Consider the following 25,661-nt stretch of genomic DNA (forward strand, 5'->3'; position numbering starts at 1 on the left):
CACCACCAGCAGCAGCACTAGGACTACCCAACAACAACAATAATTAGTGAAAAAAGAGGCCAAGAATTTGAAAGAGAACTAGCCCCTCCTCCTATGTGAAAAGGTTTGAAGGAAGGAAAGGGAAGGAAGAAATGATAAAATACAATATTAAAAAAAAAAAAAAAAGAATTTTTTAAATGGTCAAAATGGTTAATTTGATGCCTTTTATATTTTATCATAATTTTTAGTTGGGCATAAATCCAAATCATGCATAATTGAAGAACTAAGCAACTCTTATTTCTCCTCTAATTAATGAGACATATGAGCCACTGCCTGCAGGCATATCCAGAAACCTCATCTAGCCTGAGCTGTTAGAGTTAGACACACCTCCTTCCACAGCCAGTAGGGCTGTCCTGGAGGGACCACCATCACACCACATGGAAATGAGGCTCCCAGAACCAGGAGGTCCCCACAGGTCCCCGATCTCAACTGCCTGATTGTGTTCACTGTCATCTCTAACTGTTCCTCTAGATTCTGTTGACTCAGAAACAGCTGACAGGATATGGCCCTGGTCCCTGCACCTCACTGCTCACACTTCACAGAGGAAACCCATCCTAATTCCCTCCTGGGGAGGATTCCATGAGGGAGGAAGAATGCCTTTGGAAGCCACAGGAAGGAAGACATAAATGGGACAGTCAAGGACAAACAAAACCTTTTTCATGTCTTAAGTGAAGTGACCAAAATATCCAGACCCAACTAAAATAATCCCAAATCCAAGGCCCACACAATCACATGTTTTATGATAAAGTTAAAACTGAAAACACAGTCTGTGGGTGATGAAGTATTTACCCCAACTCTTAACTACCACGCTAACAAAGCGTCACTATTCTCAAAGACCTCTTTAAGACCTTTTAAATCTATTAAAAAAGTTCGCAAGCATATTTGAGTCCTATTCTTCACTTTGTGTCATTTACAAAAGACAGCAGGAAGTTGGCATTAGCTAGTTTAGGGCAAGCAAAGCGATGCAGTCATACTAAAATCAGGGAGAAAAAGGGCAGTGGGGAGGGCAGAGAGAGTTCTTTCTGAACACCGTTTGTCTGTGGTGCGTTGAACCCACGAACATGGAGCCCAAAGATACAGCAGGCTGATCGTATTACATGAGGACATTATAAAACCAAGAGCATAAGAACTTAAGTCTTATGAAGGGACAGGGCAGTGGCCGGTCCTTGCAGGGTGTGCAGGCGGCCCCCTAGAAGGCAGCCTTCATGACCATTCAAAGGTGCTAGCAATGCCACCGAGATTGAACACCAAGAACCTCACAGCATACTTGCCCTTACAAGGGCATCCAAGGACAGTCAGAAAAGCAAAACTGAAGGCTGTTCTTCCCACAGGCTCTACTTCTCAGAACTCCTGTTTCCTGGGGTGAAAAGCATGGACACTGCCAGCCAGTCTCTTGGGGCCATCCCAAGGGTCAATGGCAGAGCTAGGAGGACACACATGTCAACTGCTAGTGTCATCTTTCCGTCTGAGCTAATGCTGTCTCAGAGACAGGCTGATCAGTGAACACAGTCACTCACCTGTGATTCAGACCCTCTTCTCCCTTTCCTGTCATCTGTTCTGTTTTGTTTAAGGGGCCAAATGTACAGGAAAGCTGAGCCCAGCCTCCCAGCCTCCTACCGCTGAGTGCTAAGTTGGATGAACTGAATGTGACATCAGCATTTAAATATTTACCACCTCACGGCTAGACAAGAGCAAACACACTTTACAGCATCTGGCCTTTGACCCATCTAGACCATAAGGAAACTCTGGGAGAACATCTCTCACACAGGGAGGATTCCTGGGCATCAGCAACAATGCCTAGCATGTGGCAGGTGTTAAATCAACACTGTATAAAGGGGCAGCTGATTCAAGAATCAATGAGACAACTAAACAAACGTTTGAATATTTTCTGACAAAAAAAAAATATTTCTTACTGTTGTCCACACCGTGACTTAAGAGGAAAGTCGGCCTTTACAAGACCACAGCTGTTCTCTTCTTTACTCCCAGAACACCACAGGGGGCTCAGAGTGCAAAGAAACAGGGAGGCCATCCCCAGCACGTGCAAAACATGCCTGGTAAGTGTGCCCAAAGAGAAAACGTCAATTACCCTGCCAGCCTGCCATCCTCCCCAATGCACAGCTGATGCTAAATACACACACACATGGCCATTTTTCCATTTTCTGGGTCATGGCACCAAGAGTGTCTATCGCTGCTCTGCCAGGCGCTCTGTCTCCTGCCTTCAGTTGGACAACGTGGCCAGGAATTAGTCCTTAGTCACTGGACCTCCCTGCAGAGAAGTCACAATATCACCCCAAACATGTAAAGCTAAGACAAGCATGGAAAGCCATGCTCGCTCACAGAGAAGCAGGAATGGGGCTACCTACCCCTGAAATAGGGTCCAAGTTTATTTCATAATATGCTTTTAGAAATATAATATCTTAAACGTGTGTGTGTATGTGTGCGTGTGCGCACGCATGTGCTTGCTTCTGAGGTTTGATTGCATGCATCAGTGAAGGTCAAAAGTGAGTATCAGATCCATCCTCTGGAGCTTGAGGGATAGGCAGCTGTGAATACTACCAAAAGGTGCTGGAGACGAAACCCAGGTCCTCTGCAAGGGTAGCACATGCTGTTAACCACTGAGTCATCTCTTAAGTGTCTTCAATGTCAATCTTTATTAAAGACTAGCCTCATAGTACAGGCCTCCTGAGGATGCTGAGGCAGGGGGATCAAAGTTCAGGCTTTACATGGAGCTGCAGAGTGAGTTCAAGGTCAGCTCGAATAGTTTACTGAGACCTAGTTTCAAAACAAAAGGAAAAAACTTGTCCAAAATATAGCTCATGGGTAGAACATTTGCCTAGCATGAGTAAGACCTGAAGTTCACTCCCCAGTACTGCAAAAAAAAAAAAGTACTGAAATTAAGTAAGTATCCACCATTTAGAACTAGAGTACTAAGTATCATACAGGAGGAAAATGCAGAAAAAACATGGAACACTGTCCTGCAGGTACATGGTACATGGTCATGAAACACTTAGAGCAATTGCCTGTGTGACACTCGCAGGACATGATGTGGTCTGTCAGGGGCTAACCAATTCCGTCAGACTCCTATTCTGATTTGGCTCCAAGTTCCCATGCTCAGAGCAGCAATCCTTATGGTAAAAACTAAAAGTCTCCCCCCGCCCCCCAGTGCTCATGAAGACAATCATTGCCTAAGAAACAAGACATGCACTTCACAATGAAAGAAGCTCGGTTTTACTTTCATTGCGCCCTGAAGAAAACCATTGCGGCACAGGGCATACTACAGAAGCACAGAGTTCAAATACACAAAGTTATGCGATATTTGGCATTCATTTGTCTTAAACATGCAGTTCTAGAGCTACACACACTCAGCTCAGAGGAGTGATCAAGTCAGCGTGGACAAAGCTTCAGACTGTGGTGAGTTTTTGTAATGCAGTTATAAATAGCCTCCAACGTACCAAGGGGCAAATCCCACCTCTGGCTCCAGACAGGACAGAATAAAATAAATAAAAGACGAAAACTGGCCAACATTTTAGGATTGAATCATTGCGAAACTCACTTTGATGGGCTATTTGCTAACAAGAATCACAGTAGTGCAACCCAGACTAGTGTAATCAGCACTCGACGATGAAGGAGAGAGACAAGACAACGATCAGAAACCCACATAAACAGGAAGTGAAAAGAAATGTGAAAAAATTCTTCTGGTTAATAATTAGAATGTGAGTACAGAAAGAAAAAGAAAAACCATAAGCCAAGATCCCTAACAACACTCAGCTAAAGGCTGATACCAACCAGGCTCTCATGGGAGTGCCCACTTCCCCAGGAACGGTCAGCATGAAGGCTGTGTCTCTGCACACCACCAAGTCTCTGTCCCAGCCAGCGAGGACACTGCACAGCTTACACTACGGGACACTGCTCATCTGAATGGCCAGGGGTGCGTGCCGATAAAATTCCATGGGACGGACATTTGACATTCTCATCTCACAAAATACTAAAAGTTTTCAATCCCAATCACTTAAAAATGGAGACACCACTCCTAGCTTGCTAGCCATATCAAAGCAGGCAGGGGGCTGGATTTGGCCAGTAGGGTGACTGTTTTATCTGAATGGATACAGCACCAGCCTATATGTAGCAGGCCAAGTAGCACACACGTGAGAACAAATCCAATACTCTTATTAAATAAAGACATAAACAATATACCCCCAAAAGCCATATGGATCTCTCTGCCATCCATTGACCGTAAGGATTTTAATAGTTTTTGTTCTTGTATTTACATATTTATTATTGTGTATGACATGTATGGGACTGTGTGTGTGTGTGTGTGTGTGTGTGTGTGTATGCGCACAAGCACGCACACACACTTGTAGATTTGGGTTTGGTTCCTACGATGAGAGATACAAGGACAATATTGGTTCTCTCCTTCTATCCTATGGCTCTGGGTATCGAACTCAGGTCATCAGGCTTGGTGGCAAGCCTCTTTTCATCAAGTGAGTTGCTTATCTTAGAACTCAGATAAAATCAGCACAGGCTGAAGGGAAGAATTCTGCAGTATTTGGGCTTCTTTTAAAAAGAATTTTTTTTCCAAATTGGAAAAAAAATCTTTCAATATAAGGGGTCACAGTAATAAAAGATATCTAATTCAAAAAATTACAAACTGGGGGCTCAGGGTGTAACTCAGTGGTAGATGGAACACTTGCCTAACATGCAAGTGTCCCTGGTTCCCATCTTTAGTGTCATTCACGCACACAGAGAGGTACAGACTTCATCAAATGAGAAGACAGACATGACATCAGCCATGTCTGTGCTTGCATGGACACATCTACCTGGTCTAGCTCTCGCCCACCTCAGCTTTTCTGAAAATCAATGAAAACCTGGGGAGATGTCAGAGAAAGACTCAAAGGATTTCAGGGCAAGAACACTGCTTGGGGAGGAACAATGCAGCAAGGACAAAGTCATGTTCTTATCTGTCAATCACAGCTAAAAAGGGCTCTGGAGTGGAGCAAACCAACTAAGAGTAGCCCACTAACTCCAGAAGCAGTATGGAAAGGCAGGCACACTTGAGAAAAAGGGAAAGGCAGCAAAGGAGAAAGGGATCTGGGAACCCAAACAAGACTTGTGAAGATTTGGAAGCCTGGCAAAGCCACGGTGTTAAGAACATTGGGATTCTTGACTTGAAATGATAAGGAATTAAATGTGAGAAGGAGAGGAAAGTCCAGGTTGGGCATCATAATTGATAAAACTTATTAAGAACAACATTAGATTCTGTCTCACGCTTTGAAGCTGCCTTTAAGAGATTACCTGCAAATTCTAATTACCGCTGCATGTAGGCACATTAATGAAAAGTTTTATATTCATGAACAAGTACAAAAATGTGTTTTATCTGAAGCCCAAATCTCAATCATATGTTTTGAGCAGTTTGAATACTAAATGGTAACATTCATCAGCCCATTTTCAATAATGAATCTGCAAATCTAAGACTTTAAAAGGACTGCCAAGGTCACAGCCTGAAAAGAGGGACCCCACGAAAGAGGCTCTGCTGTGATTAGATCAATCATCATCTTTCTACTCTGCCTTCAAAAAAAAAAAGTCTCACTGATCCTCAGGAAGGTAAGTATTACTAGTTAGCATGAAATTCACTAACCACTCCTCTGTAGAGGAAGAAAACAGCACAACACACCCATGCCCCTTCCGAATGCTCCCAAGATCCTCATTTCCCGGGTACACAAGAGCCCCTCGGCCTGAGGCTGAGAAAGGAGGTTCCCTTCAAGGCCTGGAATGTGTGGTAGGTGGAAATCATGCTGTTTGTATTCTACAACTAGAATCCCACCCTCAACACGTGTTTGCTAGAACAGACATCCAACCGTTCCCCATATCTGCTGCTAGAGAAAGGGTCACCTGCTTGGACAATGTCAACTAATCAGCTAACGCATGCCCAATGCTTCAGAGGGCAAAACACAACTCGTCTTTAGAGGAAGAGATGCAAGGTTAAATTCCTGAAATCAGACCTCTTAGTTACACTACCCTCCCCAGCTACTCAGCCACTGAGCACAGCACACAAAGAACAACGTGCGTTGGCCTTCAACTGATACCCAGTAGACGGCGTTCTTGGATTATGAACTCTCTCCAGATGCCCCTATTTCCGAAAGAAGACTGAGCAGCGAGAGCAAACCTGAAGGCATCCACGGATCAGACGTCGGCTTGGTCAAGGTGTTCACCTGCTCCCAGTTGAAGTCATCATCATCCGCTTGACTATACCCGCATGTGCTGTACGGCTCATCAAAGAGGCAGCCACCTACGGCGGGAGAAAGAGAGGCGACGTCAGTCACAGCCAGGAGTCTGAACTGATCCGAGATGCACCAGGAAGACACCAAGCTAAGTCTGATTTGACAGTTTTGCTTGGGACCCGTGGATCTGACCCCTTTCATAATCTTGCCAAATACTCCTGAGTATTACCCATGCCTTAGCAATACAGACACATCCATTACTCTCTAAAAGGGGCCGAATACTGGTAGAAGATACCGAAATAAGGAAATCTAAAATTCACATTTTCCGGCTGAATACTAAACTAAGAAAATCCATCTCGCATTCAAAACTTGAGAAGAATTCCCTCGAGAACTCAACATGTTTTCAATAGAGAATTACAGTTTGTTCAAAAATATTAAAGAGAGAAATGTTTTCACTAAAACACTGGCTTCACAATAGAGGACCAGGCATCCCACAAATGAGGAGCATGGCCTGCCAAATATTTTTCAAAATACCCTTCCTATGCAGGAGCAAGTTTCAGCTTATGGTTTAAGAAATGGGAGGTCTCACGACCAAAGTAGACTATGAAGTCACTTTTATACTCCACACAAGTCTTAGTGGCAGAAATTTCAAGGCTACACATGTGGAGAACATCTGCTTAGTTTGGGTTCAATGAATGAAGCTATCTAAATAAAAAAAAATAGAAACTTCAGTACACATATGCTCAGTTGCATCAGGACCAACGCCGTTCAGCACATCGATGACCTTCAGTCCCACCCTACAGGCTCTTAGAGGTCCGCTATGTTGAAATGCTTACAGTCTTCGTCCAAATTATTCACAGGGGGACAGTGAATAATGAATGACACTGATCACAGCAACGATTATAAAAATACTGCCACCCACTAAATAGTAAATAGTATATATTACATAACTGGTACCATAATAAGTAAATCCTATTAATTCCAAATATTAATTATAATTGCTGGCAGTTGGTACAAAGTGACGATTCATGACAAGGAGATACAATTTTAGGACTATTATTGTACTATACCTGCCAGGTACACCCTAGATGCAGAAGGCAAGGAAAACAGCAATTATAAAGTAGAGAGAAAATGGAATTTTAGGTCACCTGACCTAACTTTTACCCCCAAACCTAAAGTGGTCCTATGTCATCCTCAACAGTCAGGTAACCTCTGAAGACATGAGAAACTGAACATCATGTATGTAGAAAATCCCCAGAACATTCTTAGTTCCTGGCTCCACTCTGCCTCCTGAAATGTGCACCCATTTATCTCCCCTTCACCCCCACAAGGCAACAGTTGAACACATAGCTCCTGCACAGGAGAACTGATGGTGTGAAAGAAGCTGTCGTGTTCCAGGTCTTAGCTTTCCCAGGCAACACGTGCTCTGCCCTCCCCAGTTCCTCCTGTGAGCTTTGCAGACCTGTCACCACCCTGGCAGATGTTCTCTGAACACTTGTCCCGAAGAATGGCACTCTGTGCTGCAGCCTGAATCCACAGGACTCCTGCCCTTGACCGTAACAACAGCTTGGGCAAGGGCACGGGTCCATCCTAAGGTGAAAAATCCGTGTCTTTCCACACCTGCCATTAGATGTTTTTGCTTTTGTGAGGGGTGTTTGTGTGTGTGTGTAAGGTGAAAAATCTGTGTCTTTCCACACCTGCCATCAGATGTTTTTGCTTTTGTGAGGGGTGTTTGTGTGTGTGTGTGTGTGCATGCGCACGTGTGTGTAATCTGAATTCACAGTACTGCCCACTTATCTTTCCTAAATCCACTTTCTTTTCAGCGCAACACTCGAGAGCGTGGACAGCCTTGACAGTCCCGACCCCATCACTTGGGATTTAGTTATCCTGCCTAGCTTTGCATTACAGAATTATCATAATTATTACTCACAGAATCCAAAATGCTCTTGGGTTTGAAACTCTTTGCTCACTTGCAGAGTTCAACAAGCTCAGATACTTCACACCGAGTTTCAGGTGGTAATGGGTCAAGATCAAAATGCCAGAGCACAATAAAAATGCAAAATTCATCAGGCCATGTGTACAGCCCTATAAGGAACCAATGAATTGTGTTTACAGCCCAGTCACAGACCCCAGATATACCCATCTTATACACCCAAGGATTTCCAAAGCCTCACCTAAACCCAAACCATTTCTGGTCCCTAGCATTTTGGAAAAGGGCTACTCCATCTATATCAGTAGACAGGATGAGTACTCTGTCCAATCTGCCTGCATGCACTGGAAAATGTCACACTGGAGGGATTCAAGAAACCCCAGGTTGTCCCAGACAGCTTCTCTCTTGGGCACATCTTAGTCGTTGGCAGCTCGAGGCACAAGGGTCAAATCAGTCACTGTCCTCTGGAACACTTTCAGTTCTTATAGTCCCAACTACCCGTCCCCTGGGAACAGAACACAAAGCTCATTCTCAAAGGAACAGAATTAAACTCAAAGTTCAGTCTGACAGCCGAAGACCGTGAATGTGTTCCCCTTTCTGAGTTTTAAGAAGTTCTGAGGAAAAGCGGATCTGTCCAGCACCCGATGCAAATGTCGTTGAGGTGTTCAAAGACTATGTGTTACAAGTTATAGTTGGGACATGGAGAACAGTTTCAGCCTGAAGGAAAACAAACAGCAGTGGCACAAATAAGAGTAAAGAAAAGGAAGCCAGCATCCATGGTGATGTAAAGGGATGCCGCCTCGAGAAAACCCAGATGCCATGCTGACCATCTCTTCGATGACAGTCTTAAATAGGAGGGACAAGAGGAGTGTGTATGACACACCAGGAGGAGTGTGCATGACACAACCGGAGGAGTGTGCACAACACACCAGGAGGAGTGTGAACGACACAACCGGAGGAGTGTGCACGACACAACCGGAGGAGTGTGCACGACACACCCGGAGGCTGGTTTAGGATCTCATCTTCTAACCCGATGCTGAAGTGGATGGATACAGGAGAGGGGAAAGCAGGAAAATCAAGGTGATGTCAGCATGAGGAGAGAGGTACCCAGTCACAGTGCGGCTCTGGTCACGTGAAAGGAAGCATCAAGGGAAAACACATCTCCTTCTGAGATGATGCCCAACAGCCAAACCCCTTAAAGACAGGATCCTCTGGGCACTTCCTGTTGCCTAAAGACATGTCACCCCGCATGCTACTCTTTGTGAGACCCTGCGACAGCAAAGATGATTTCTTGAAATTGAATAGGAAAAGGGAAATGATGTCAGAACCGAAGTAAACAAGTCTCAGTTCTCAGAAGGCTGAGACAGAGAAGGCTACAAGGGAAAAGTCAACTTGGTATGCATAGCAAGTCTGAGGTCAGCCTTGGGAGAGGGCAGAGGAGAGGTGGAAGGGAGGGGAGGGGAGGGGAGGAGAGAGGAAAGGCAACCAATTACAGAGAGAACAATTAAATTTTTGGTCCTAATTCAGTTTTTTACTGATGCAAAAAACCCCAAAACCAACCAACAAACCAACAACAACAAAAAAAAAACCAAGCCACAGGGTCAAGCCCCCAGATTTTCTGTTTGGTTTTTTTTTGGGGGGGGGGGAGTTGTTTGTTTGTTTTGTTTTTCATGAATTCAGCAGAGTGAAAGAAGAGGTATCTTGAGTCTGGAGGGATGACTGAGTCTTTAAGATCATGCACTGCTCTTCCAGAAACCCTGCATCCTCATCCCAGCACCCATACAAGGCAGCTCACAGTCAACCATAACTCTAGGTCCAAGACTTCTTGATTCAGAGCCTTCTTCAGCTTCTGTGGAACCTGCTTTCCTGTGCACACACCCATACCACACAAACACACACATGCACACACGTACACACGCACGCACATCGACCTTAAAAATAAAAACAACTGGCATCTGAAAGCCAGGAAAAAGAGGAACTGACTGGAGAGCAATATTCTACCTGCCCTGTAGCCAACCCAACATTCACTGCAGCGGGAACACAACAAGCACCTCAGCATTTAAAGACTAAGAACGGGAAATGAAGGCTGGGGAGTGGCGCAGAGGTTAATAGCATTTGTGGCCCTTGCAGAGGGCCTGAGTTTGATTCCCAGCACTCTTAGAACTGTCTGTAAGTCTAGTTCCAGGGCATCTGATGCCCTCTTCTGGCTTCTGCAGGCACTTCACACATGTGGTGCACAGCCATACATGTAGGCAAAACACTTATGCAAATAAAATCCTACAAAATGTACTTTTTAGCTTGTCATAATGTCACACGCCTTTAATACCAGAATTTGGGAGACAGGGGAAAGGGAATCTCTAGGTTTGAGGCCACCCACCCTACAGAGTAAATTACAGACAGCCTGGGCTACACAGAGAAATTCTGTCTCAAAAAATCAAAAAGTGTGATGTGTGTGTGTGGGGGGGGGGGGGGGGATTCAATACATTCCCTCAAATTCAGTACAGAATTGGTCTCCAATAATTTTATCAGAAAATTAAAAAAAATAAATATAAAGGAATATCTCTTCAAGCAATGAAAACTACCTTAATTCAACCCCTAACACCACTGAGCCTGACTCAGGAAGACCTCAAGATGAGGCAGCGGCAAACTTGACCATGTGGCTCGCTATCTTTACCCTTTTTATTAGGGCTGAAAACTAGAAGCCGGTGAAATGTTAATGAACTCTCTACAAATTGTGGCTCTCCAACATTCTTTAGCTCTGGCAATAATTAGGTAGCAAGCCTAGTTGCCTATAAAGGTCACTCATGATTTATAAAAATAAAACACTGACATTTGTATACCGGAGGGACTTTATCTCGCCTCTTTCTCTGGGGTAGCACAAATGGCCCATTTTGCCAACAGTAATATGAAATAATTACCCTATAAGGTATAAAGAAGGTGGCCAACTCGTACTCCAAAGAGAAATTCAGAAGGTTTCAAATCCATCTGCATAGTCGGACCTGAACAGACAACAGGGCCAAAACAAATTGATGGGGTTGTAGCCAGAGGCATTTCTGGAGGGCTTGCAAGATGGGTCTGGGTTATAAAGGAGTTTGCAGTGCAAGCCAGGCAACCCAGTTTCAATCCCTGGACCCCAAATAAAGGCAGATGGAGAGAACTGACTGCACAAAGGTCCCTCTGACCTCCACATGCACGTGGCGGTGAAGGAATGCACAAATATGCCTCAATCACACATGTGAGAATTATTAATTTATTGACTTCCTGGGTCTGGAGAGGTTGCTCAGGCAGTTAAGAGTGTGTCTGCTGCTTCTCCAGAGGACCCAAGTTCAGTTCCCGGCATCCACCTGGGAGCTCACAACCAACCTGTAACTTCAGGTCATAGGGATCGATCTGATGCCCTCTTCTGAGCTCTGTGGGCACCCACACAAAAGTGGTACACATACAAAAATAAATCTAAAAATAAATGTTTTTTGACTGTATTCAGCCGTCACGCCATCCCGATCCAGTTCATGTTTACACACATTTTATACACCAAATGATTCTCTGTTGCTACACAGGGATCACTTCCACCCCAATCTCCTCGGCTTTGTGAAGAGCCAGGACTCCCAACTTCATCCCAGAGGGTTTCTAAAGCTGCTACCAAAAGTCTCTAAGGTTTGGGAGAAGAGGCCACTCCCTGGAACCGATTGTTCAGGCTAAAGTTTAAAGTTGATACTCAGTATGTGAGAGTTCTTTTTTTTTTCTTTTGGTTTTTCGAGACAGGGTTTCTCTGTGGTTTTGGAGCCTGTCCTGGAACTAGCTCTTGTAGACCAGGCTGGCCTCGAACTCTCAGAGATCCGCCTGCCTCTGCCTCCCGAGTCCTGGGATTAAAGGTGTGAGCCACCACCGCCCGGCTTGTGAGAGTTCTTTTAAGCTGACCAGAGAGCAGCCTCTGATCCCCAGAATCCTCTGCTAGTCACAGGTACCAATTCCTTCAGTGGACCAATGCCAGCTACATTCTCTAAGATCAATATTCTTATAATTTTGTCTATTCCTCAAACCCAGTGTGAGTCTATTATACATCAGTATGTCAATATATTCAAAGAACTCGTTTTATAACATAAAATAATAGTTGTAGGTTTATCTCCTCTAATTATATTTTTAACCCTAAGGCAAGCACCAATAGTTTTTAAATTCCTATGCCAGTTACCAGCTTTAACTCCCCTTAACACTGCTTGCTCTACAAAGTCTCTAAATTGTCTAGGTCAGTGATTTTCAATCTATGGGTTGTGAGCCCATTTGGGGTCAAAGGACGCTTTCACGGGGGCTGCCTAAGATGGTGGAAAACACAGATATTTACATTAGCATTCATAACGGTAGTAAAACTATCGCTATGAAGTAGCAACAAAAATAATTTTATGGTTGGGGGTCACCAAACTGTACTAAAGATCTGCAGCTTTAGGGAGGCTGAGGACCACTAGTCTGGACATTTCACCTACATTTCCTGTTCCGTTGGCAAGGAAGATCAAGTTTCCTCTGGGGGAGGATGTGGGAAAAGCGCAGAAGGAGCATTTCATCATGGTACAAAAGCAGGGTCCTCAGCACACCACACAGGCACCCTTTCTGGTTCTGATGTCTTCAACAGCAGCTTGTCCCAGAACCCCACCTCAGGGACCTCTGCAGAGAGCCCCAGTGAAACCCCGTCCTATACAGCTGGTTCTCCAGGATATGTTTCCTCCCAGGTCTGCAGGGTCAGCCTTGCCAGGACTCCCCTCAACCACTGGCCCTGGCAAGACTCAGCTGACGTCCGTGCTGGGATGCGGCTGCTCCGCACTGTGCCATCCCTTAGCCATCCGAACACTCCTTCCAACAGCGCATGCGGTCTTTCGATGTGATTTCCCACACTCCAGCCCCCGCGTTATGTCTGCCTCCTGACGGGACCCGGCCTGACCACTCCTATCTTTACAAATGGCAGTTTATTGGGATCAAACAGCTCACTCAATTACCCAGGACTTTCGGTTCACGCCCAGGAGCTCAGCCAAGGTCTACCTGCGAATCTCATGCTAGCCTGGGCCGGCACCTTTCACAGACCTCCCCGAAGCCGGTCAATACCACACTGATTGCTAATGGCCTGCACTGCAAGCCAGCTGCAGCAGCTAAGGCTCCTAAGAAGCAAGCAGGGGACGATCCAATGTCCATTTCACACGCGTGTAAGATAAACAGACATCCTGCATTGTTCTGCCTTGAAAGGGTGGCACTGGCATACAGACCTGAGCTGTCTTTCTTAGGATTGTGATTGTGCTCCATTTAAGGTTACTCTGTGGAAGGCTGCAATAGCCCTTGGGGGACTTCCTAGAGCGTTTTACTCATTTGTTCTAAATACAGAATGACCCCATTTAAGGCAGGCTTGATCAAATGCATAAAAAAAAATATTAAATGGGTCTCTCCATGGAGAAAGCAGATCAAAAAACAGTGCTAAGATACTCCCCCGCCGCTCCCCGAAGAATTAATGTTCAGTTTTCTCTTTTCCTAAAATACATGAAACCGCCGGTGGTTCTACTCATTTATTTCAATCTTAAAAACTCTGAAAGACAAACAGCTAGGAGCTACACAATTCAAAGGATAAGCAGGAAATGATCTCCAACAGGCATAGTTGTCTCATAAGTTAAAGAAAAAGGGCCTCTACCCACACGCCAGAGCCTCAGCCTTCCTCGTTTCAATCACACTGACGACACCAACATTTAATTGTCTGCCGACCAATAAAAGTATACGGGGCCTCTGAAACTTTGTGAGCGTGCCCTGATGTTGAGTGGATCAGACACTGAGCATCACAGAAAGGCTCTCTGACATAATCCAATCTCGCAAGCCGGTTTACACGGCGCCCAGGCATTTAAACGGCGAACGCGGTGCTCTATTGTAAAACATGCCGCCTGCCCGTGGATCTGTTTTGCATGCTGCAAAGCAAATGAGCTCCTTTCTAAAGTGTCTATGCCTTATTACCCTTACCACGGCCTTCAACGTCTATCAGTCTACGGATTCCTAATATTTACACAGGCTGGACGGCAAGCAGTCAAGTGGTTCCGGGCTTTTTTGTTTTCCTTATTGATCTTTAAAATCTTTGGTTTTGAATGGGAGGGGCCATCGTTTCTGTTTCTGCTCCGGGTGATCGCTGGCAGCTGTTTCCCAGGACATCACTATGTTCCGAACAGAGGTGACACTGGGGTGAACTAAACCGTACCCAAGAAGTCCCTGTGTGCTTGGGCTGGACTCCACCTGCGCTCCTGTCCATGCGCCACACTCCAGACACCACGCTGTGAAATGGGCTCTCTGCCTTCGCCTTAGACAGAGGATTGATAAATGAAACCGGTCTAGAGGAGACGAGCTCCGACTCGGGACTGGTCACATGATACCTTAAGTCACCTGTGTTTCAGGCTCCCGCTATGGGCTGGGATTATCAAGCAGGGACCACGGTCAGCTGCAGCGGTAGGATCATGAAAGGAACACAAACTTCCAGGCTGCCCCCCAACTTCTCAATCAGACACTATGACCCCCCAATTACCTGGGCTTTAGCAAGCCTCGAGTGACTCTAATGTGGATTGTTTGACAATCAATCTCCTAGAATAACACATTTAACTAGAAACTCCCGGGACCAGCCTCAGGGATCTACAGCTCTTCAAATGGTCCCAGAATAATCTAATCACTGGCCTATTTTTTAAAAGTCTGCTCTAGATTGGTACTTTCAAATAGCTTAAGAAGACATTACCCTGTTTTGGGGGACTGGAGAATAGTTCAATCGTAAAAATGCTTACTTAGCTTGAGGGAGGCATGGGGTACATCCCTAGCACTTAAAAAGAGGGATATTGTTTTCTTTAAAACATTACATCAGTGTCTGTTATGTATAAATTATGTTTGCATAGTACTATACATTTTCGAGCATAACAGCACACATGCAACTGACCTTTTAAAGTGTTGCTAAAAAAGGATCTGTAAGTTAAAACCCAAATATTTCCTGCCACAAATAGCCAGACACACTATATTCTTCAAAAGGTGTCCAAACAAAGCCTTCTGGTGACTGCGGCTCTCCATATACTTAAGAGTTTATTCAAAAACACCTCACAAATGAAGAAGGCCAATAAAACATCAGGGCTGGCTCCAAGAGCTAAATCCCTTGTTCTCATGCCTGGATATGATAGCCTTGATCTGTCTGTCATATTTCTCCTAAGCGGAACCACTCAGCAAGCACGGAACGGTCATGCTAAGGCAAGTGAGGGCAATTAATAGGAGGCAGGACTCCATCCGCACCCAGGAGCGCTCCTGTCTGCTTGCTGTGATTTACAGATCTCTCTTGAAAACTTTGCTAGTGTAAGTTATCATCTGAAGCAGCAGATAAACTCCTGAATTCAGCCAGTCAATCATGCTTGCTAAATGAGGCAACCTCAAGAAACATTATCTCTACACATTACACTCACTGGGTAGAATCTAATTATAAGCAAAAAGAACACACCATTGCACGCATTCTCTTGGTATAATAAACCATTTATTCTAAAGTCCTAGAAGTAAGGGAATGGCTAATAAAACATGGGGTAACCTGTCCAGATGAATACACTGAACTGGGATCAGGGAGGAGGGTTTCAAGAAGTTTTAGGTCTGTCTTTCTCACTATCGTGGACTCAAGAGGTAACGAGTCTTCACATCAAGGGTCCATATGGCTTCCATAAATCAATCCCAGGATGCAAAGGGAAGCAGGCAGCAGAAAAATCAGAGCACTTGGTCCCAAAGCCTGTCAACCAGACGCCAGGTGCTCCAGACCCCTGAGACTGAGGGATGACAGAAATGAACGGGCATTCTTCCCCACTCCACATTTCTCCTGACTGACCTCTGCTCCTTCATCTTCTGCCTTTGACGTAATGAGGCATTTCACTACCCTCAGGACAGTCCTCAAGTCTAAAGACCTTAGGTTCTATTAAAGTATGTCAAAACCTCCTGCCACCTGATTGCACGCTTGCTCATTTGAGGAAGCAGCTGTCTCCTTCAATGCCAGGGGACCTGAAGTCACTGTTGAAATGTCTGTGTGCTGCTTTTGGCTCTGAAGTACCATCAAGGATCACGGATAATTCTGACCATGACAAAATCTGAGAGCCGATTCCCTACAGGACATCCGACTCTATAACAGTTATAGAGTCACAGGAGCAGAGAAGGTTAAACATTTTGGTACATGCCCAAGTGTGGCCATCGATTCAAGATGATCAACACTTGGATCCCATTACTATGTGTGGTTCACAGCATCTCGAAGAGAAAATGAATGGATGTTTCTTTATATGGTCTATGGCGACTGGCTCACTTAGCTCTCTGCTCGACATTTGATGATCCACATGACTTCTCCAAGACTTTATCAGTCCCGCATCCCCCCTTTCCCATCATATGATCTCAGCCAGGGACTCCCCTTGATTTGACCCCCTCCAACATAACTACTCCCTTAATACATCTTATACATCTCTATACTTAATATTCTATTCATTCACTGACTCTTAACTGCCCATAGGAAAACATTTTAATTTTATTACATAACACATATGGTTAGTTTTGTTAGTTTGGGGGGGGGGGTGGCCGGGGTGTTTATTCCATCTACCATTTTAGATTCTTTTATAATTTTTACCCCAGCTTCCTTTTCTATCATACCTAACAATTTATGACTATTCATTGATTTGCATCCATTGACCATGGTACTCATCTCCCACCCATTTGCACACATAACCCTTCTATCGACTGAACACAGTCTACACGCCAACCCCAAGGTCTAGTCTGGATATTCTTATTCATTCTTCAAATCCCAGAGAAGAAGTCACCTCTCTGAGGTCCCTGCTGCTGAAGTCATCTCACAGATGAAATCTGCCGTCCCTTCCTGTCAACCACCGCTATAAAGAAGAGAACATTCTGGGGTTCGTGCACCAGTGCAGCTCAGCCTTCCAGGGACCTTGCTTTCGCCCTACCACACTGTAAGCCACTGGAATAGAGAACAATGTTCTGCTATTCATCTCTGTATCCATCACCCCCAGTCCCAGAAAATGCATGTTTCTCATTAAATACTTAGAATTGTGGGAAGAGTTTTTGTGACCAAGGTAAGAACATAATCGACTCAGTGTTCTATCTTTGGCAGAAAAGAAGACAGGAGGAAAGCCGTCCCCTGGGCCCGAGTCACTGAACACAAACACCTGGGCCACAACAATGGAAGAAGTCTTGTTCTAGAGTCCCTACCTTGTTAAGTGATTGGTGGCACTTAACCACCCCCTCTCTCTCAGCCCCACCATTCCAACTAAGACTTAGGTATCTGTCATAACATCAGGCACTGGGGAGGAAAAGAAGGCATAGAAGAGGGGACAGACTGGAGACGGATAGGAAAAGAGCCAAAGAGACATAGAGAGTTAAAAGGCACAAAGCAGAAACTTCGTAGGAGGCAAGAGAAAGAACAAAAAGCCCACCCTGAAGTTCTTCCTGTCCTGAAGGATCCAGACGAAAAGGAAAGCAGAGAGTCAGCAACTGGAAGCAAGACTCTGCGAAGATATCCCAGGCCTGCTATTCTAAGAATCTGCATAACGAGGCTACTATTTAGCAGACCTCAGCACAAGTCAACAGAAAACACAGACTGTACGGAGCACACTGGAGCTCTGCTTAAAGGCAGCCAGTTGTGGTGTGTTTTAGATTTGAAACATACCAAAGAACGCTGGCAGTACACGTCAGATGATCTCTCAAGTGTGCGAGACAGAAAACTAGTCAGTGGTCCTTAGGCCCTGAAGAGAGCAAGCTTTGAAGACCATGCTTTTGTTACGTAGTTTTTAAAATTAGAAAACAGATTCTATCCAAAACCTTGCTGAGGGCAAGGCTCACAGAGCACAGAACTGCAGTGGATCAGCTTCCCACGGGTTATTTTCCAGGACCCACTGGTTGCTCAAATGTAGTGAACTGAGACCATTAGCTACCTAGTGCGTCTTTCCTGTCCTAATTAAGTACTCACCAACTGAACTAGGCACATTGTAGCATGCAGTTTACAGTGAGCTATACAAAAGGGCTACCCGAGAGCAGCAAGCTGGGCCAGGAAGCAAGAGGTCTGGGTTCCAGTCTTGTGGCTTCGGGCAAGGCAACTGACAGATAGAAGCAGGGTGTAATGGGGGGAATGTACTCAGCACCCATGAGACTAGTAAGTTCCTGCCCTGTCAACTTAAGACCCGGCCCCATCCTTCCGTGTGCAGCACCATCCACCTTTAAGAACGCTGGCGGGGTGAAATGTATGTGCAGATAGAGTATAAACTACTGCAGAATCTACTAACCCATTCTCTTCCTAGCTCTCCAGTAAGCAGGCAAACGTCGCCTGTCCTCTCTTCTGGGGGTCACCAGTGTATGAACTAGCATGGCTGAATTAGGGCTCCAACTACAATCCCCAGAACATGAAGGTAGACCATTCCAAGAACTTCTAAAATCCTATTTCCATTTGATCTCCCCCTACCCTTTCTCTCCCCATTGCTTTTGTTTAATGCCTTGGTATTTTTGTAAAAGAGTATTATGAAGCCCACACTGGCCCCTGACTCTGAGTGTCCTGCATGCTGGGATGCTGGCATATGCAACGAAGCCCAGCTTGTAGCCTTACGCTCTGTACATAGCGGAGTCCTGGCCATATGGGGCACACAGATTGAACAGTATCTAACCTAATATGGACACACGTGGATGAAAACTAAACCGTTGTACATCAATATACCATTGACTGGGTTTGGCTTAAGGGATGGCAAACCTTCAACAAGCTGTGAGTATGTCTAGCTGAAGCTTCGAAGGCCAGCTCAGCTTCTGGAACATTAATGGCAGTGATCAAACGTGGTACTCTGGGGGCTGTGACTACCGTGCACCATTCCCAGAGTGAGCAGCTCTCTCTGTCATGCCTGGTCCATCACTGCAGTCCCTGACAACTGGTCCCCTCTGGAGCTGCTGCATCCCGTTTGAGGAACTCGAGTTGTAAACATCAATAATATGCTCCCTCCATCCTGGGTTCGGAGAAACATGAGGGGATGCTCGCCACTTTCCAATAGCATACCCTACTGACAAAGAAAGAATCCTTAGGCTGGGAGGGAAAAATCAAGCAGTACTAATCTTGATTTTTTTTTCCCCTACATGCCCTGTAACTTACAGAGGTGTTGTTTAAAAAAGTACAGACATGCCTTAAACTATAGGACAGCGACGTGTTTCTCTTACCAGGGACACTCAGTGAGGAAACTCATTCTACTTCACTGTCTTCTATGGCTAACTGAAAATTAAAAAATAAAACCCATGGGGGACCCAGCAGATTTAATTAGGTCAGGGGGAACATGTGGACCGACCTATTATCTCAGGATTTCTAGATCCATTAAACACCCTTGATTCCCAGCTTCAGGACGGCCACCATGACCTTGTCCTTTTCCGCTCTATGCCTTCCACTTTGGCTCAGTGACTCTGAAACCCGGGGTTTTAGGATGACCTAGAGAATCCAACAGAGCTAACCATGAGATCTGTCTCCCTAGGACAAATGTATGTCGGCAGAAATGCTGTAACTCTCCAGGGTGTCAAATTCTGAGGACAAATCGGCATTCGCTCAAAGGATAATTTGTTGGCCACCTGCACCGGATCGGCCGGGATCACCTATGAATGCACAGGTCCTGTCCTCCCCATGCGCTGAGTCTGAGCTGCGGACAGTCGCACTGCGTCTCTGAGCTGTATTGTAGAACACTTCCCGAGTGACCTCACGGCCGGATGGGGTCTGAAGAACTGGGAGGCCTGGCGCTCAAGCATTTCCATGGCCATTCAAGCCGTCATCCAATCTGCAGACCATGCCCTATTATCACTCAGCTGTCTCTGGGGAACCCATACCATAATCTCCACACGGTTAAGGAGCACGAACCCTGGTCATCGGGTACCCCACTCACTCTCCACCCTCATGCTCATGGGCACATTACCCCTTGCCTGTTTCATGACATCGTGCCCTAATGTTCTTCCCTGCCTTTGCCCGGAGCACTTCCTAGTGTTCCCCAGTCCATTGAGACCACTGCCACAGAACACCAGCTTCCTCCTTCCTGCTTGTCAGATCCACGAACACCTGCCGTTCTCACACATCCGAGAGCATCCCTGCTGGGGTCTGTACACTCAGACTCCCAGCGGCACAGCGAGCGCTGGCTACCAGGTGTCCAGGAGGGCACTCATGACCTGCCTGAACTAACATGAGCTGTCCGACAGCCATGCCATCCTGTACCCTAAACCTACAAAGGACATTAGACACAGGCTACAGTATGGTGCAATAAGGGCATGAAGACTAGAGTTTATCTCGCTTATCAAATCAGATCCAATCAATGCCCAGTATCTCCTGAGTCACATCAATGCTCCACACAGCCCACTGACCCTCAACTTTGAAAGGAATACGTGGTACAGAGGCGGTCGAATGTCATTTAACATTGTGAAAAGAGGTGACAGAATGAAGGGGCTATTTTAGATGGGGAGTACAAGGTTGAAATCACAGGGAAGAAGGATTAAAAGCATAGCCAGAAGGTAGATGAACTTTGGGAACTAGTCGTTTGAGAGAAAATGGCCCCCAAAGGATTGGCACTGTTAGGAGCTGGAGTATGTTTGGCCTTTTCAGGGGAAGTGTGTGACCATGAGGGCAGGCTTTCAGGTCTCATATGCTCAAGCCATACCCGGTAACTCAGATCACTTCCTGTTGCCTGTCAGTAAAGGTGTAAGACTCTCAACTCCTTTTTCTCCAGCACCATGTCTTCTTGTATACGGCCATGTCCCACTATGGTGATAATGGACTGAACCTCTGAAACAGAAAGCCAGCCTCAATGAATTGTTTTCCCTTACAGAGTTACTGTGGCCATGGTGTCTCTCTTCACCGCAACAGAAACCCTAACTAAGATACATGGGTACATGGAAAAGGTACCCAGAGAGCTAAATCTGTCTTGAAAATTGAAAAAAGAAATGTGTTAATACCTTCCAGCTTAGAGTTACTGAATGACACATTAGGACCAATGCTGGACCAGCAGTTACTGCCCCACACAGCATGACAGAGAGGAATGATGGTCTTTAGTCCAACTGTACATGGGAACACAGGAACCCAAGAGACCGGGAAAGCGATGCCAATGCTCACAAAGAATTCAGAGTGGAACAAGGGTGTATGAATTAGCCCTGAGCAAGGGAAGCAGAACTGTGTTGAAAGATGAGTGTGGGATCCCTCTGCCTACAACTTCTTATCCTCCAAACTCCTCCCTAGGCCTTCTGAACAGCCAAGAACATAATCCACTGTGACCTATCACTTTTTGAACACAAGAGTTTGTAGGTGATGGCATTGGCCACACCAGGCCAGTGTTAGTCAAGAAGGGCCACAAAGAGGTGGCGACAACCTTTCTCTCACTGAGATTCAAGTCTGTTTGAAACCAGTAGCAAACACAGCCAAGACTGGCATTCTTGAACCAGCCCTCAAATCCTGCTTTTGCAAACATTCGACTCTATCAGCTAATGATTATTCTCCTAGGCTACTGGTGCATGGCTGTGCACCTTTCTCCTCTGATGGAGCAGGACGACTCCCCTTATCCACATCCACCTTCTCCTCCTCCTCTTCCTTCTGCTTCCTCCTCATCTTTTTCTCCTCGTGTATGTATACTATGTGTTTATATGTATGAGTGTATGGCATCTATAAGTAAGTCTCTGTGTGCATTCATGGGAACCACTTCAGGTGTCTGCCCTCACCTTCCATCTCACTTGGGACATTTACTGATTCTCTATTATGTGTACCACAATAACTGCAGATTTCCATGGAGTCTCCTGCCTCTACCCAAGACATTACCATAAAAGCAGTGGGTGCACTTAGCTTTTGGGGGGTTCTGGAGATCGGAACTAGGGTCCTCTTGCTCCAAGAAGTGCCTTACCTATGGAGCCATCTCTCCAAACCTCTTTCCTTCTCTCTTCTTTTTTCTCCTTTCTTTTATTTCTTTGTATGTTTGTGTTTGTATGTTTCTTTTGGATAGAGTTTTTTGTTGTTGTTGTTGTTTGTTTTTTGTTTTTTTTGTTGTTGTTGTTTTGTTTTGTTTTAAGACAGGATCTTGTTATGTAGCCCTGACTTGTCTGGTTCTAAGTTGTCCAAACTTGCCTCAAACTCACTTCCTAGTCTTGGGACTACAGACATGTGCACCGCATGTGGCTACATGCTGAGCTTTTCTTATCCCTCTTGCTCTGGTTCTCCCCATTTGTGGAGGCACACAGATAGGAGCCTGTTCCATCTTGGCTAAAGGTCAGAGCATTTGAACTTATTTTTACTCTTTGAAAATTGTTGACAACAGGCGTGGCTACAACTAAGAAACCCTGGCCTAGGGTGTGGTTACTTGGTATTTTGGACATTAAGATGTCCCATAGAGGTGATCCGCTCCACCTCGACCAAAGGTTGAAGAATTCATGTCTATTCCTTATAGCATGTTATTGAGTCTGTTGCCTCCCCCTCCTCCTTTGGAGCGAAGTATATAAGCGTGTGGAAAATAAACACAGATGGATTCAGTATTGACTGCATGTCCCTCCTGATGCTGTTCTGTGTTTCTGTCTCTTACTTTTCTTATACTCTGTTTCCTTTTGCTTAATAATTCTAATCCTCATGCTCCTACCCTGAAATGTATGAATTTCATCAAAACTCATCTTCAACACCCACTATATCAAAAGCGAAGCTGATTGAACAACTCATAATATTCAGCTTTTTATAAGACTTTTAAAATAAAAATCCTCAAACATTATGGTAGAACATTAAAAAAAATTCTTCTATCTTTCTTGAAATACGCAGTACACAATCATTATCAGCAGTCACTCTGCTGTAACTTCTGCCCAGACCTTCTTGCTTTATCAAATTCGAATTTCACACCCATTAACCAGCCCTTTCAATACCCACTGTCCACAGCCATCCTTACTCGCCTTCTCTCTCTGGATCTCACAACCTTGGTGGACTCCATCCCCAAGAGACACCCCCGTCACAGATGGTTCATATGAGCACAAGGTTCATGCGCTACTTGCCTTTCTGAGCCCAGCTCGTCTTGTTTAACAGAACAGTCTCTAGTCCCATCCACACCATGGCAAATGACTGACAGGAAGTATCCTGCTGTGCATGTGGACGGCATTTCCTGTACTTGCTCAGCAGCTGATGGACACACATAGTAATTCTGTAACTTGCTATTATAAATAACACCACAAGGAACCCGAGGATGCAGACTGCCCTTTGACATACTGACTTCCTTTTCTTTTGGCACTCAAGGGGGATAATATTGTCCTATGGTATCTCTCTCCACCACTGTTAAAGGAGCCACCATACTGTCCTCCACAGTCGGCACTAATGTGCATGCCAAGCAGGAGTATGTCAGGGTTCCCTTTCCTCTTCCTGCATGCCAATAACATGTACCCTTTGTCCTTACAGCAGCCATTCTTGCTGGGGGGACATGGTGGCTCACTATGGTTTTAATTTCATTTTCCCAATGATTACTATGGCTAAACATTTTACCACTCACTGACATCTGTATGTCTTTTTTTGAAAAAAAAAATGTCTATTCAATATACTGTCCATTTTAAAAATGAGCATTTGTTTTTGCTTTTAAATTTTGGAGGTTTAGCACATGTTCAGGATTGGAACCACTTATTGAATTATAGTTTGTGAGTTTCTCACATCCTGGAACCTACTGTTTCCCTCTACTGGTGCTTTCCTCTTATACGACACCATCTGAAGAAAGGACTTTAAGTATGTTCACCCCAAAGAAGGGATAATGCTTGGAATGTATCTACGTTCAATCTTATTCTACAGTGTATACCTGTACCATAACATCACATGGTAATCCATTCACATGTATTTTTTCAGATTTTAATATACCAATTAGTAAGCCATTTAAGTTGTGGCATTCCTTGGCTCTTGTTGGCTACTGTCATTGGGAAATCTTGCTTGCCTGTGTTCTCTATGACAGCTCCACTACTTCCGATAGGGCTAAGTACCCCTCCATCACCGTTAGCTGTTTGATCGGCCTCATTATCACCAGACTCATGACCCCAAAGAGCAGAGGGTCCCTTGGGAAATTAAATCAAAGAGCACTCTATCAGACAAGACATTTAAAGAGTGTCGAGAATGAAGTGTCCTGCACTGCAGCCTGCTCAAGAACACTGCATCCCTCAGTCCCTCATACAGCTGCATCCCTCGCCAGGGCCTTGCAGGGAGCTCTCTGCCACAGCCCTGACCATGCCCACGTTCCTTTACCTTTCTGATTGGCTATAAGGAGTAAGAGATGCCACAATCCAGCCTCCAGGGAACAGCTTCCATCTGCTTTTGACCTCAGCGGAGGGAGATGAGTTCTACTCCCTAACTTCTTAGGACCCCACAAATCACTTCCATCCTCAAGAGAACAGATCACAGGGAATAAAGGCCCACCATCACAAAGAGGAACCGCAGGCAGAGTGAGGGTCAGCCTCATCAAAGGATTCCTTATTTCTTTACAAGTATCACATGAATCTGGGCAGGTCCCCTGGGCTCACTGACTGGCTGACTAACCAACCAGACCACTTGGTAAACTCCACACCAATGAGGGCAAGTCCAGAACAAAGAATGATCATGCCTCAAGAAGTAAGTTAGAAGTCATCCAAGGAATGAGGTGTCTTCCCAGCCTCAACACAAATTTATGCACATCCCTGTGTGCAAATATACCAGCAGGAACACACACACACATACATACATACATACACACACACACACACACACACACACACACACACACACTCCATTCATTTGCGAATGAGAGTTCAAAATTCTAAGACACAAAGTCCTTTCCTGAAGTGGCGTGGCAATAAAGGCAGAAAGTACGGCTGTGGTATTGAAGCAGCCAGAAGTGAGTATCAGTGCGAGTGAAAGCCAGGCTACACATGGGAGCGGAGTGGGGGGGTTCTTATGGCTGGCTTCAACAGTGGGAGGTATCAGAGAGGGACCAGAGAAAAGTGAAAGGTGAAACTCCCAACAGAGGATTTGCAACAGTGGATTCTCTTCAAAGTAAGAGAACCTGGAGCCAAGCTGCGCAGGCCAAAATCCCCGGAGTCAGTATATTCGATCGGAAACCTTTCCAATAGCAAGTATATGGGCCTTAGATATGGCACAAGGATATCTCCACCCTCCAAGCTGGCCCCCGCTCTCCCCGGCTTATGATACATACATATTAAAGCAACCCTGCCCATCTCACCAGGATCAGGAATCAAGCACAGTTTCATCTGTTTAGGGCACTTGGGTTTGTGAGCTGGGCTCTACTAAGGCATCACAACTTGATCCTTGTGACCACTCCCGGGGCCTTCGCATCTAATTCCCTCACCGCTGGCCTCAAATGCTCTCCTCGGGATGTCTTAAGGCTTGACACTTTGAGAGTTAATTTGGCATGGACTCTCGTAGGAAAGAATAAAATGAAAGAGAACAGTAATGAGCTGGT

The 25,661-nt window shown here is 45.3% G+C and overlaps 1 protein-coding gene across 9 annotated transcripts in view; it reads right to left on the reverse strand.

Annotated features, from left to right (window-relative positions):
* The window catches only part of Ptprm (protein tyrosine phosphatase, receptor type M), a 699,101-nt gene that overhangs the window by 529,461 nt on the left and 143,979 nt on the right, over positions 1-25,661 (reverse strand). For all 9 annotated transcript variants that reach the window (XM_013353950.2, XM_013353949.2, XM_013353948.2 and 6 more), the window contains exon 2: positions 6,203-6,325. In XM_013353950.2, the coding sequence (XP_013209404.2) occupies positions 6,203-6,325 (123 nt within the window). The remainder of the gene's footprint in view (positions 1-6,202; positions 6,326-25,661) is intronic.

The sequence above is a fragment of the Microtus ochrogaster genome, unplaced genomic scaffold (assembly GCF_000317375.1).
Source record: "Microtus ochrogaster isolate Prairie Vole_2 unplaced genomic scaffold, MicOch1.0 UNK20, whole genome shotgun sequence".
Lineage (NCBI taxonomy): Eukaryota > Metazoa > Chordata > Mammalia > Rodentia > Cricetidae > Microtus > Microtus ochrogaster.